Below are 14585 nucleotides of genomic sequence, written 5' to 3' on the forward strand. Positions count from 1 at the left end.
CCCAAATAAAAAAAAGTGTGTCCAGGTTGAGACAAATTATCACCAACCAACCACACTCAAATGCTGTAGACATTAATGCAATCAAGGACAGCAGAATGCAATCTTTTTAAAAGAACAGGTTGGTACTGGGGATGGTTAACATGCAGAACATCAGCAAAAACATAAATTGTGCATACGCCTCTTTTTGTGATCCTGTCGACGAGATGTAGTGGAGACGTCAGAGGCTCTCCGCTGATAAAATTCAGCCAGGCTCTGGGTCAAGTCTATTTCGGACTTCAAAGTCTCTTCCGCAGTAGGTGGAGCTACTTGGAGTAACCTGTGGAAATAAAGATCCCCACCAAAATAAGGGTTATAGGCCCAAGGAGGAAAAGAGCTGCTTCTCCCTGCTGCAGAGACCTATGGCAAGTAACATCTCATATCCTTCTATTGACTAAAGACCAGAATGCCTATTCTCTTGTGCCATTTAACACAATCATTGTACCCTGTGCCATCCCAGATCACACTGCTGCAGTTTTGACCAAATGGAAACGCTCCACGGGAAACTACTTTTTAATGATTAAACTGGGGTTTATACAAGGCAATATGCAGAATGGCAAGAAGTAGTACTGCAGTCCAAGGGCTGCTCATGAGCCAAGTAAGATCCCAAAAGTAGTCGGTTTCAGGTAGAAGAAGTTTCTTTATTAAGGAGACTTAAAGGGCTTACTAATTCCTTTTCCTTCCTTTCCCTACAACAGACATTTTGTGAGGCAGGTGTCTCCTAGTCTGCCACTCTAACCACTATACCACACTGGGTTTCAATTCAGTTTAAATTGTATTTGAGAGGAGCTAACTGGGGAGCACCTTCACTTGAATGGTCCAAGCCAATCTGATCTGGTCAATTCTCAGAAGCTAAGCAAATCCTGCTTAAAATTTGGATGGGCAGCCTCTAAGGAAGTGGTTCTCAAGCTGGGGGTTGCAACCCCTTTGGGGGTCGAACGACCCTTTCACAGGGGTCGCCTAAGACCATCAGAAAACGGTCTTTTTATAATTTATATATACCAATTTTATGGTGGGGGGTCACCACAACATGAAGAACTATATTAACAGGTCACGGCATTAGGAAGGTTGAGAACCACTGCTCTAAGGGATACCAGAGTTGCGATGCAGAGGCAAGCAACGGCAAACCACCTCCGAATGTCTCTTGCTTTGAAAACTTTATGGGGTTACCATAAGTCTTACTGGCACAAAGACAATAAACAAATTGGATAGAATTCTACAAACAGAGTATCTCTGAAGATTACCTTAGCGATTCCATCAGAGGGAAGCTTGCTCCACAGAGGTTTGACAAAGGGAACCAGCCTTCAATCACTTCAGGGCTCCAGCGACGTGCCCGAAGCAGCTCCTGCTGGGCCCACTCTGGAACTGGTGTCTCTGTTGACCGTTTACAAACACACACAAGCAAACAAAAATCCTAAATAACAATCAACAGCCTCAGCCCTTGCCACAGCTAAAAGAATGCAGCCTCAAACTCCAGGTGTATTTCCCCAGGAGGAAAACCACGATGCTTTCATAAGAAAAGCCATGTTGGGTTAGACCAAAGCTCATCGAGTTCACTCAGTGCCCACCAGGTGTTTCTAGGAAACTGCAAGCAAGATGCCTGCAGCAGCACTATCCTGCCAGTGTTCCGCAGCACCTAATTTAATAGGCGTTCACAGCACAGTATTTATTCCCCATTACTGTTGGATGTAGCAACGTCTAATGTGCAAAGGTACTGAGAAGACCCAGCAGAGGGCGGGCAAGTGGTGAGTTTTATGTGCATTGTAAATGATGTTTATTTGGAATGTTGTCAGCTGCCTAAGCCTGACCATTGGGCCAGGAAAGGGCAGCATATCAGGTTAAATAAAAATTTTAAATTGGCAGTTTTCAATAAGCAAAGAAACAAACTTACCTGGACTAGCTGGGTCACTTTCTTTCAAGTCGTTTACTTGACCCAGCAAGCTGTTCTCCGCTTCTGGACAGCTGAAGTCAGCCTCCTTCAATAGGTTCCCTTCCTCAGCAGTCTGAAGGAGACATCTCTCAACTTCAGCTGTTCTTTCAGCACAGAGAAGGGAAAGAACTGCAGCTGTACTGGAAATGGGGGAAAAAATCCCAGTACAGGGGGAGCAGGATCCAGGTGGAGACACGTCAGCGACCTTCCCAACAGAAACAAAGATGCAGCAAGAGTTACACAGATAAATCGCCTACCGACTTAGAGGATGCACAATAATTTAGAATGATGCTTCCAAAACATCTAGAAGAAGATTTTGGATTTATAATCCCCTTTCTCTCCTGTAAGGAGACTCAAAGGGGCTTACAATTTCCTTTCCCTCCCTCCCCCCCCCCCCACCAACAAACACCCTGTGAGGTGGAGGGGGCTGAGAGAGCTCTGAAGAACTGTGACTAGCCCAAGGTCACCCAGCTGGCATGTGTTGGAGTGCACAAGCTAATCTGGTTCACCAGATAAACTTCCACAGCTCAAGTGGCAGAACGGGGAATCAAACCCGGTTCTCCAGATTAGAGTGCACCTGCTCTTGACCACTACACCACGCTGGCTCTCTATCAGCGTTTTATGTATGAATCTAGAAGATTCAGGCAGCAGCATGGAGAACACCCTCATCAGAATAAGTCCCAATGAATAAAATGGGACTTAGTTCCAAGTAAACTTGATTAGGATTGCTCCCTCAAGGCCCCCACAAAAACCCACAAAAGAAGCAATAGAATTTATGAGGGGCAAACAAAGCAATGACCAACAGGACAGGCCCAAGAATGGTGCTAAGGTGTTGAAAGCTTAACAAAGTGCAAGTCTAGACAGTATGGAAGACCCACTGGGAAATTTGTCCCATTGCTGCTGAAAGATGGGATGTAAGAGAAATAAACGGATATAAAAAGCTGTTAGCTTATCTCTTCGCAACTAGCTATCTGGTGTTATTCAAAACAGAGCCAGTCACTTACCAGATGTAATCCTTGGACCACGATGCACCTTAAAAGATGCTGAAACAAAGAAGTCTCCTGAACAGACTGGTCCAGTGGGGAACTCCAAATTATCCAGTCCTCTGTGCGGAAGCCGCTAGTACGCATCATATCCCCAGCTGCCACTGCACATTTAAGAGAAATACTGACTGGATTCTCAAAACGTCTCTGGCTCACAGTCAAGGGCACCAGTGTCACTGCACAGCTCTGTGGTTTTTGAGTTCCTGTTCGAGACAATAAACAGAAGCCAGTGAGACTGAAAAGCTTTCAAACGAGAAACAGGTAAACCAACCAAGACAAAGTAATGTGTTCAGTAAACTGGTAACTTTGGAACAAGCAAGGATTCATGCTTTGTTTACCAGCTTGGGAAACACACAAGGAAACTTTTCTGCAAGCAACAAATACCCTCCCACAAATCTATCTGGGACAAGGGTTAACCCAGCAGCTTCTTCTCTGGGTTCCTTTTCAGATGTATTAGATTTGCTACCCTCCATTCCTCATGAGGATGACTTCAGCAATAAATTATATGTTAATTGTTTCAAATCTGTATTAAGAATTCAAGGCAGCTATGTTTAGAGAATTGGGAAAATAAGTCAAGGGGATATGAAACAATGGCAAAATTTACGAGTTTAGCCAAGACCTACTCAAGAACTTCCCATATTATTCATAAAGAAACAATGAAATGAAATGTAAATAGTGGAAACGTAACATATGTACATAGAATCATGGTGATGCTCATGCTGGAGGACAAAAGTTTATAACTTTATAGATTTTATAATTTTGGAAAAAATATTTAAAGTATATCAGCTCATCAGTTTATGTTCTTATACAACATCATTTAACTACTGGCTCTCTCCTTATATTTGGAATTGTAATTAAGTTACATGTTGTTCTTGGCTCCTATTCTTTTGTTTGATTAACTATTTTTACAATGTTATATTTTTATGAAAAATTAAGAAAATAATTTTTAAAGAGAGAATTCAAGGCAGCCTAGTTTTACAGCTCAACTTCGCAATTGCGATTACTTAGAGAATTCAATTTCATTACGGTTCACTGCATAAAAGTAGATCCATTAATTCATCCAGAGATACAAAAACATAACAGAACAATGCCTACTTTTTGAATGCACCTAATTTGGGCAAGAAACCCTTACAGAATATAATAGTAGCAGTGCTTTTATTACCATCCCTGTTGAGAAATAACATTCCTTCCAGTTGGGGGAATGACGCTTGTAACGCAGAAGGCGAAAAGAAGAGACAGTTCAGGGTGGAATCCAAAGGCAACATCATAGCTTGTGAAAAGAACGGCTCAGGGAATATGGACTCAAAAGGGAAGGTCCTTGTCCTGTGACAACTCAAACGTGGAAGGAAGATGCCTGAGGGCAAAATGGTGCCCTTCAAAATGTGCATCAGTTCAGTCAATATGTGGTACCCAACATGATCAGGAGAATCAAGAAGCTGAAAGAAGGAAACAGAAAACACTGCTTAGTTATATCAATGAGGTGATGACAGTAAAATGTACATTACAAGGAAACCTATATGATGCACAGAAATACTGCAATTCAAGATGCCATTTTTGAAATTAAATACTAGTTCCCTGTTGATGAAAACTGATGCTCTTAATCCCACACAAAGAACAGTATGCTTCCAATGTTTCTCGGTTGCCTGCCTATGCATTTGCCTAGCATGCTTTTTAGAAAAAGAAACAGCATATTAGCATTAAAAGCAGGATTGAAAAAAGAGAACATATAATGAACAACAGATTTCAGGTGAACAAGGAGTGAAGCATTACAAAAGACCTCCCTCGTTGTCAGTTTTGTCATACAGACAAAGACTAGCAAACAAAACTAAAACACTACCTAATGTTTGACCAAAAAGTCAATAAAACAGTTGTAATGTAACCCAAATGATTCATTCTCTCATTACCGTGGAGTCATCAGCAGTGTCCACCCAATGCAAAGTGATTTTCTGCTCTGCCATCATTTCCTGAATTCCCCTGGGTATGAATTTTTCTGCCAGGTCCTGCGAAGGGAGCAGCTCATCAGACAAAGAAGCATGACTTCCAGAAACAAACTGCAACAGTTCTCTCCGGGAATGAGGGCAGGGAGAGAAGAGGAAAATAGCATTTATAAAACCCTCAGAAAGGTCAGAGCTCTCTGAAGTCCCTGTTAATTTGCTTTTTTGGCTCCTCAGCACCGGCTTTGCCGGAGAAGCGATTTCAGGTCGGTCCCACTGATAATCCAGCACTGCTTCTTTCAGTACATTCTGAGCAAGAGTGGCTCGAGGAGGTGGTCCGGGCAAGTTCCGAGTGCGGTAACAGTTTTCAAACCTGGCCTCCAGTTCCTCTTCAAAGTCTTCCCAGCTGCGAGAACCAAGTTCACGGAAACTGCCAACCCGTGAAATTCTTCCCTGGACACCTAAGGAATCAAAGAACTTGAAGCCCCACCGGACCTTGGCCAGGCCAAACCTGCAGCCCAAGTAATTCAGGATCTTCAAGGTGCCCAGATGAAGATGAGCCTTCTGCACAGAACCAGCTGTGTCCAGGAGAAAGACCACATTGTGGGAGCAGGTCATGATGCCTTCGAAGATATTCTATATTCCAGCCAACTTGTATTCACCAGGTGAGGAAGGCTTGTGTGCCTCAGCCAACAGCTGACTCCATGAGGAACATCAAAGTCCCCTTCTTGGTGCTTTTAACCTCTCAAATATGCTCACTGGGAAATCTTCCTTCATAAATCTTTCTACTTCATCCCCCTCCCCAATATGTTCCTGTTGCCTTGTCCTACCTACCCCACCCCCGCCTGCCCTACTGGGGTCTTTCAATAAATTGACTATTACACCTAAAGCCCCTCTCAATAACTTATTAGCTCCTAAGGCCCCTCTCAGTAACTTATTAAGTCCTACTAACTTGATAATTAACCCCTAAGGCTCCTTTTCAATAACTTATTAACTCCTAACTTATTAACCCCTAATAACTTGATAATTAACCCCTAAGGTCCCCTCTCAGCAATCTGACAATGAATCCCTACGTGCCCGCTCCCAGCCACTGGATCCCACAGAGCGTTAGCCCCGCTGCTTCCAAGCCTGGACCAGTCCCGTGGAGCGCGGATCCCGCTCAGCCCCTCTTTGGGTCCGGGGGTCCCATCACGGCGCCATCATGACCTTCCGTATCTCAAACCCCCCAATCCAACTCTGGCGCGCTCGAAACCTCGCGCTCCCATTGGCTCCAAGGCGCTACCCTGCCATTGGTCCCGAGGATTCTCCAGCCTCTCCACAATCTCGCGACTATCTGGAGTACTTCCCTTTCCGGCTCTGATACCGGAAGCATCCTCACAAAAGCTGATAATTGGCGAGATTGTGTAGTGGGGCGGGGGAACTAAGTCGCTCAGTAAAAAAATAAGAGCGGTGTGTTTTGGTCGCTCTAGGCTTTGACTTGTCCATCCTTTAACTGTCCCGAGATGACAGTTTACGTGTGTTGTGCGCACGCGCACGAAGACCCCGTGAATTCCGTTGCGGCGTCTGCGGTGTGGGAAGACCGGCGCATGCGCACGAAGACCGCTCTCCTTGCCTCCGGGAGAACCGTTGTGGGCGTTGAGGAGGCGGAGCGCGGGTGGTTTGAACGGCGGTGGCGGCGCCGCCCGGCTCTGTGAGACACGGCTCCTGGTCAGTGATGCAGTCCGCGGGCAGCGAAGACCGGGAAGGCCCGGCGAAGGCCGCGGGGCGAGGAGAGCCCCTGCCGATGGTGCTCTTGTGCGCCGGCTGCAAACGCGCGGTGGGAGACACGCTCGACTGGGAGGCCAACGACGAAGACACCCGGTCCCTCCTCCTCAGGGGCGAGTAGCCTGCGCGGCCTGGTTGTTTTCATCCTCCGTAAATGCGATTTACACCCGTCACTCTCTTCGGTCCCTTCCGCACATGCAGAATAATGCACTTTCAATCCACTTGCACAATTGTTTGCATGTGGGTTTGGCTATTTTGCACAGTAAAATCTAGCTGCAAAGCGGATTGAAAGTTCATTATTCTGCATGTGCGGAAGGGGCCTTAGCCTGGATTTAGGTCCCTTGGTCCAGGTGGGAATAAAAACTCAAACCGCAGTAGGCAAAATATAGGTTAAGTTTCTGCAAAGCAAAGAATCCAATGGGGCATGGAGCTCCTGCTCTAAAGGGACAGCTTCCCAATTTTAAAAAATTAAAAGTTTAGGCAATTGTAGAAAATCTGACACTGTAGCAACATTTGCATGTAACCAATACCTATTATTATTAGTTTTATATGCCACCCTTCTCGTGGGCTCAGGTTAGCTCCCAACAATTCACACATACAGTAATACAATGAAAGTGCAATAAGTACCAATAACAGGATGTAGAGATTTCTGTATACACACACACCCTAATATTCCTGTTGCAGAGTGAAAATGTATTTACATGGCAAAATTTGTGTCTTCAACAAAAATGGGGGTTAAGGGATTTATGAAAATTACAGAACGGATCAGGGTTATCTTCGAAATCGTAGTTTAATTTTAGCTGGAATTGTGGTATTTAATTTGATGCTAGTGGAAAAAAAGGATTCTTTTCTTGAGGTCTGACAGTTAAGAAGCTTGTGTAGCTAAAGTTTATTTAGTGGAAACATTTACTCAAACCTGTGCTATTTATTCTTCCTCTGCATGTGGTGCGCTCACCTGTTTCCTTTCCCTCTACTCTAGAGTATTTGTTTAGATGCAGATGGGGGCAATATTTTTGTTGAAATACCAGCCCAGTCTATTCCTGCCATTTCTATTTCTCTGGCGCATTCTTTTAAAAAATGCATAAGTGGCTCCCTGGAGATGTTACATATAAAATTATTATTGAAACAGATTAAACAAGACATATTTTAAAAGAAGTCTCCCCACCCATGTTAGACTTCATGAAAAGCATACCTTGGCTTTCTTAAGAAATGGCATAAGCAACCCACCTGCTTTTGTCCGGGAAGATGGACACGAAGACAGTAGCAGGCTCCAGGTCCTTGCTGACTTCTGTTGTCACTAATTATGCTTAGCAGTTGTTTGACTAGGTCACTATACCATGACCCAATGGCAATGGGAAACTATTTTGGGCCAGAAAACAATGCTATTCCACTCCCATGCCTTGCTGTTACATGTAAACGCATGGTCATGTAATTGGACGGAGTGTTTAATTATATTAATGCATTTTATTTTGGTGGCATATTGTGTTTTTGATTTATCTTTTCCTGTTACAGCTGTTTCTTCCACTGTCACAGTGGACAAAGAGCAAAAGCTTTCAAACTGGCCAGAGGAGCGTGGTTGGTAAGCAGTGTCCAGTTCCAGAGGGACAGTCCAATATGGCTTGTAGGCAGCCTTCCCGCTGGGATAGCTAGCACATTCTTTTCACCGCAAACATTTATTTTGCCTTTAAAAATCCCTTATAAGACAGTAAAGTTCAGTGTGGCAACTCTATGATGTGGTGGTCAGAGTGTTGGACTGGGATTTGGGCAACCCAGGTTTGAATTTATTTTCTTCCCTGAAAGCTAGATGTCTCAGCTACCGTTTCATCACCTGTAGCTCCTCAGTATACCAGGGGGCTGGGTTTGCCTGGGAACAGAAAGGACATGGGGGCAGGGGGGGAGGAGGAATAGCCTTGATGGCTTCAAGAGAGCTGAATATTCTAAACCAGGGGTCGGCAACCTTTTCTACCCAAAGAGCCATTTGGACCAGTTTTCCACGGCCCCGAAGGTCTACCGAGCTGGAGAGGCAGCTCCGCACGAAACCGCCTCCGATTCGGCCCCTCCACTCACCTTTCCTTCCAGCACCTTTCCTTCCAGCACTGATGTCACCCGATGGAGCAGAGGGGGGATGGTGGCTGTGGCCTGCCCGGTGCCGCAGCCTCTCGCGTTGCGGGAGGCAGCAGCACCGGGCAGGGAAACCCCCTCTGCCTGATGGGGCAGGGGGGGATGGCGGGGGATGGGGCAGGGGGGGATGGCGGCTGCTCTGGAGGGACATGCCCATGCTGCCCTCCGACCTCCAGGTGTCGGAAGGCAGCGTGGGCATGTCCCTCCAGCCCTCCAGAGCAGCGCTAGAAGGAGGTGAGTGGAGGGAACATGAAAAGCGGCGCCCTCATGCTCGTAGCTGCCTCTGGTTTGGCCCCTCTGGTTCTAGACCTCCACCAGTTTATCAAGGGAGCCGTCAGAGGGTCTAAGGTCTTGCAGAGCATTCCAGAAGCCAGTTAGATCCATAAGTCTCCACAGGTGGTCATAGATGAGCCTGTCACTAAGCAGGACGGGGAAGCAGCGTCTTGTCACTATGTTCTAAACTATGACATATTTGGGATTTTATTTTTGGTTTTCAGTGAAAATGTTTTGAACTGTTGTACACTGCCTTGAACTATGAGAAAAGGAGGGATATGAACGTATAATTCTTATGTCTATATGTCAAATAAATGACATACTAGCTAGTCTAACCATGGTATTTTTTTTTATTAAAGAAGGGTTTTTTTGTTTTTGCTTCTGTAGCGTGCTTGAAACCTTGTTTTGCTCTGGATGCAAAACGACCCTTGGAAGCATATACAGATGCACCCCGAGGCATCTCGATTATAAACGAGATTTGTACTGTTTAAACATTGACTGTCTTGAAAGGTAAGAAAGAACATTTTTAAATGGCCAAGCGAGCGTTCTGTTCCTGTTTTGATTAGATTGGGAACTTTCAATAGTGTGAGGCTTGGAGCTCCTTTTCTTGTGCATGGAATTTGATGGGAGAGATTCCTTGCCAGGGTTGCCAACCAGCCTGGGGAAAACACTCCTACTTCTTTAATAGACATTGATGGTGTGGAAATAGGCAACGGAAGCTTTTCAAGGCATGGGGATAACGTTCCATTAAATTTTATTAATGGCATATGATGCTTTTCTTTCCTTTGCTCCTATCTTTACATTTTAGGAGCGGGTTCTTTGTTTTGTTTTTGCACATGGATTCCCTTCAATCACATTTTTCTTTCTCATGTGCATGGAGGATAAGGAAAAAGATCAGAACTGGTTCTGATCTTGGCCAGCATTTAAGTAGATTTCAATGAACTCGACTTCCTTTTAGCCCCCAGATTCTTATAACCGTCTTTGGTTATAAGCATTTTGTGCCTGCTGATGTCACCGTCACCTAGGAGCAGCAGTGGCATAGGAGGTTACGAGCTCGTGTATCTAATCTGGAGGAACCGGGTTTGATTCCCCGCTCTGCCGCCTGAGCTGTGGAGGCTTATCTGGGGAGTTCAGATTAACCTGTACACTCCCACACACACCAGCTGGGTGACCTTGGGCTAGTCACAGCTTCTCGGAACTCTCTCAGCCCCACCTACCTCACAGGGTGTTTGTTGTGAGGGGGGAAGGGCAAGGAGATTGTAAGCCCCCTTGAGTCTTCTGCAGGAGAGAAAGGGGGGATATAACTCCAAACTCCTCCTCCTCCTCCTCCTCTTCTTCTTCTCTGCCAACCTGTTCATTGTTGCCAAGTAGAAAAGACCCATTGTCTTAAAATGGATATGGTTTTATGCTGAGGTGTTGCCTTGTTTGAAGCCGCTGTGGATCAAACCTGGCATTCTGTGTTGGGCTCCCATTCAAATACTGACTGTGGCCGGCTCTGTTTTGCCTGTAAGATCTGACAAGATCAGACTAGCATGGGCTATCCCAGCCAGGGCTTAAAAGGACTGGCAACGATGTTTATCTTATGCAACCTCTGAAATACGGAACTTGCTGCTAGAAAATCAGCCATGCTGATAAACTTGTACAAAACCTGTCTGATAGTAAAACAAAGGGTTTTGATCGTGTTGACCTGTGATTCCCTTATTATACATGGTTAAAAATATAGGGGCTTATTTAGGATTGTACACATTCAGGCAAGAGAAAAGGGAGAGTGCAGCAGTTGTTCAGTCATTACACTGCATTAAATAGACATTGATTATTGTCCCATTTTTGGCATGGTGTTTGCAACATTTTAATCATGATAATATTCATTTAATTATCATACCCCTATTTTGAATTCTGTACCAGTACAGTACATGTCAATGGCGTATTCTCAGCTACAAATTTACTCAGGCAAATAGCACTCGCTGCCTATGGTTTGCAGTAAAATGTTAGGAGAGGGCTGATGGAAATAGGCTCCTCTCAGTCACTTGATGCCTCATTCTGTAGCAGAAGATGCTACAGATGCAACTGTCATTGTTGATTGGCGTTACTTCAGTTGAGGCACTGTCAGACGTCTTGCTTTAATTAGATGATCGCCAGGCTCCTAATAACTGTCAAATGTCCAAGTTATACCCTAGGAAGTGCAGAACGAAAAGCTGATGTGGATGAGGAGCCTCTTACCCTTGAAAGTCAGGCCGTTTTGGAAGAATCACTAGAAAGGGTAAGGAGGCGGTGGTTTCCATGCTTTGTTTGTTAATGGCGGAACTCCTATTACTGTGGATGGTTTTATTGTTTTGTTTGTTGTTGTTTTGCTTGTTTTGGTTAACTCAGTAGCCTTGTAACACTGAAGAAAAAAACTTGACACGCATTTTTGCCGGGCCTCTGTTGACACCCCAAAAATTGCAGTTGTCCCCAGAGCTGATGAAATCAGGATTCAGCATACAGATGACCGTGCAGTTCCTTGTTTGCTTTGATGAATCCTGGGTTTGTTGTTTTTAATCTTTCCTACCACAGAAAATCACCTGGTATCCCAGCCCACAATGTGATAAGGGTGGCATCATAAAAAAACATAGTTGAGACTAACTGTGGTTAATAAACCTCAGGCCGTGATTTCAGACCCTATTTTGAGAGTTAGTAGGGTGGAGTGGATTGCCAGATAACCACCTTAACTCATAATTAGTTTGAATAAACTGTAGCCTTGTGTGATGTTGGAACCAAAGCACTCACTGACATTATTGCTGCTGGAAATTTTACCCACATCAAGTGATTCCTTTTATACTGGCTAAATGAGATAAAGGAGGGAATTTATTGTTAGGGGGCCACCTACAGTTAATTAGGTTTGAAATGAGAGCTGTGAGGTATAGTGGTCAAGTGTGGCAGACTGTAATCTGGAGGACCAGGTTTGATTCCTCCTCCAGGGGAAGGGCCCCTGAGTGACCTTGGGCTAGTCACAGTTCTCTCAAAAACCTCTCAGCCCACATAGAAGCAGCCAATGGCAACTATCTCTGAAAGTCTCTTGCCTTGAAAACCCTATAAGGTCGCCATAAGTCAGCTGTGATTTGTTGGCATGTTCTATAATATAGATAAGTATGTGTGTGTTTTTTATTATATTTTATTGTGGTTCAACTGTGTATGGTTTAATGTAAAAATAATGTCTTCTTGCTTTAATAGGCAACAGCAACACTGAAGGCACTGGAGCACCGATTATCTCTAATAGAATCAAGTTTTGCATCCCTTCCCAATAACAGCTGAAACAAACTGTAACTGTTGCTGTTAGTCGATATAGGTGCATAGGCTTGCTATAGCCTCTTTGAATTTGTTGTTGTTATTATTATTTAGTTTTGTATCCCTCCCTCCCCTGTCTAAGATGGGCACAGAGCGGCTCACAGCAATCATTTCACAAAGCTAAAATCAGAATAATTTCAGTTCCATTGGCACCCCATTGTTGCTGTCAACTGTTGGCCTAGTAAAACAACTGTGTCTTACAGACCATGCAGAATTGCAGCAAATCCCTCAGGCCCTGAGAGAGTGTTCCGCCAGGCTGGAGTCACAGACCACCAGTAGGTTGTTACCCACTAAGCTTAATGCTCTTTGGTGAATGTTGGATATGAAGGTCCCAGACAGCTTAGGTTGTTTTCCTTTTCCTGGTAGTTGCCTGGAGAAGGGTAAGGAGGTCAGGGTAGATTTTAATCAATTGCACTTCGTGGAGCATTCAGGCCCTCGCCCCAAAGCTGCGATGTCTGTCCAAATAGAGGTTGCTGCATCTGACCACAGTTTGCCCGTAAGCACACCTAACTGACTCATTCGTGGATCGCTCAACATCTTATTTTTCATCTGCACCCCACACTCTTTGCACTTAAACTGCAGCCTCAGAGGAGAGCCACTGATCGACACCTCTCCTGTGTATCTTTGCAGTAGCTTTTAAAGGAGCCTTTTGTGATGGGTGTTCAAAGGGTGAGTGATCAGAAGATCTGTTGCCCCTGGAGGGAAGCCCTCGTGCTGGAGCTCAGTCATTATTTTACAGACTCTTTCCTGGATTCGTCATCCTGTTGCTTTGCCCTTTTTAAAAATACATATGTAGCAAAGAGGAATAAACGTCCTTGTTTTGTCCTAATGAGTAATGCTTGGTGTGTATTTCGTCATTGCTGTGTTAAGGGGCCTTGCTAGGCTGAGGCCGTCCAGGTAATCTGAGAAAAATACTCAGTGCAGTGATAATCTGTGTTGTCAGCCACAGTGTTTGTTTGGCGTTTTTGCTGCCAAGTTACAGCTGACCTATGGCAACCCCGAAACTGACAAATGTGATGCAAACTGCAAAAATGATCTGATCTTCCTTGTCTTTCTCTAAGGCCAGCGGAAATTGCACTTTTTGTGTTGTCTGATCTGATGAGTCTTTGTTCTAAAACATTCCTTTGGCCTGAAGTTTTAGCTTTAGCTTCACACACGTGGTCTTTGAAATAAGGGCACGTCACTCTCGAACTAACTCCATTTTGGGGTGCTATTCTTACACTTTCCTCCACAACAGAGTAAAGAATGTCATTGGAGTTGTTTTTAAAAACAACGGACACCACAGATACTGTGAGAAACTTTCAAATTGTTCCTTTAAGGATCTTTTTGCACAGATTTGTGGATTTTCACCATTCAGTTTCTTGCTTTTCTACAGTTTTGTTGTATTTTAGTTATCATGAATTCCAGTTTAACTAGGGGAAACCCTAAGGATAATTTTGGAGTTGGAATACATGCAGTTGGTGCCAGGTCCTTTGGTTCATTTATATATTTCTTCACTTTTATACTGATTTTATACTTTTATACTGTTACATTTTACTGTTTCAAGCCACCCTGAGCCCATCCAGGAGGCCCTATAAATTGAACAAAATAAGCAAATAAATAAATGGCCTAAATCTGAGTTATGCCTTTCTTTAGCACTTTGTAGCCTTCAAAAATTCTCGGTTTCTCATCACCATGCCTGTTTGACCTTCAGACTGTTACTGACCTTACTGTGTTAAAATGCCCCATGTGGCAGCAGGACAGTTCTTATACATGTAATCTCTGAAATTCGCTCTAAGTGCTGCTTTAAACGGCTGCCTGTTGGTCAGATCGTCTTGCATATCCCGAGACATGCCCAAAGGTGCTCAAGCAAGAGGAAGAAGGTGCACCAGGACAAGGCTCACCTGCACTGGTCTCTTGTCTTCTTGAAACCAGGGCTCTCCCATCCTGCAACAGATTTTTCTGCTGGATTTTCTCCAAGCCCCACCACCGCTCCCTACGTCACACTGAACTCTCTGCTCCAGTCTCATGACTCATCCTAGGGACTGCCCAAAGCTGTGGTGTGTCCCGTCCCTTCTAAAACAAGCTAAGCCTGTCAGCCTTGTCCCTTGAGATTACCTTTAGCTGTCACTTTGGATTGACATAACTTGCCACCTTTTCTGCTTCTGAGGAGTGTGCCTA

The 14585-nt window shown here is 44.6% G+C and overlaps 2 protein-coding genes across 2 annotated transcripts in view; one reads left to right on the forward strand and one right to left on the reverse strand.

The window, feature by feature from the left end:
• TICRR (TOPBP1 interacting checkpoint and replication regulator) overlaps positions 1 to 6501 on the reverse strand; it is a 25299-nt gene extending 18798 nt beyond the window's left edge. Inside the window, exons 1-6 of the mRNA XM_048481861.1 lie at positions 4914 to 6501; positions 4172 to 4445; positions 2971 to 3212; positions 1928 to 2171; positions 1281 to 1410; positions 177 to 316 (exon numbers count right to left, since the gene is read on the reverse strand). Coding sequence (XP_048337818.1) covers positions 177 to 316; positions 1281 to 1410; positions 1928 to 2171; positions 2971 to 3212; positions 4172 to 4445; positions 4914 to 5561 — 1678 coding nt within the window. The 5' untranslated portion in view covers positions 5562 to 6501. The remainder of the gene's footprint in view (positions 1 to 176; positions 317 to 1280; positions 1411 to 1927; positions 2172 to 2970; positions 3213 to 4171; positions 4446 to 4913) is intronic.
• On the forward strand, positions 6354 to 13257 carry LOC125424539 (protein Mis18-alpha-like). The gene is made up of 5 exons (XM_048481862.1): positions 6354 to 6820; positions 8220 to 8286; positions 9489 to 9611; positions 11268 to 11361; positions 12312 to 13257. The coding sequence occupies exons 1-5, from the start codon at positions 6658 to 6660 to the stop codon at positions 12390 to 12392; spliced, it is 528 nt and encodes a 175-aa protein (XP_048337819.1). The 5' UTR covers positions 6354 to 6657; the 3' UTR covers positions 12393 to 13257.
• Positions 13258 to 14585: the final 1328 nt, after the last annotated feature.

This window comes from Sphaerodactylus townsendi, linkage group LG17 (genome assembly GCF_021028975.2).
Source record: "Sphaerodactylus townsendi isolate TG3544 linkage group LG17, MPM_Stown_v2.3, whole genome shotgun sequence".
NCBI classification, from domain to species: Eukaryota; Metazoa; Chordata; class Lepidosauria; order Squamata; family Sphaerodactylidae; genus Sphaerodactylus; species Sphaerodactylus townsendi.

Excerpts from the sequence above, each read along its gene's own strand:
- LOC125424539 (XM_048481862.1), top strand. The coding sequence starts at position 6,658 with ATGCAGTCCGCGGGCAGCGAAGACCGGGAAGGCCCGGCGAAGGCCGCG. Across the intron at positions 6,821-8,219 it reads CCGGTCCCTCCTCCTCAGGG|CTGTTTCTTCCACTGTCACA; the intron begins GCGAGTAGCCTG and ends TTCCTGTTACAG. Across the intron at positions 9,612-11,267 it reads AACATTGACTGTCTTGAAAG|TTATACCCTAGGAAGTGCAG; the intron begins GTAAGAAAGAAC and ends CAAATGTCCAAG.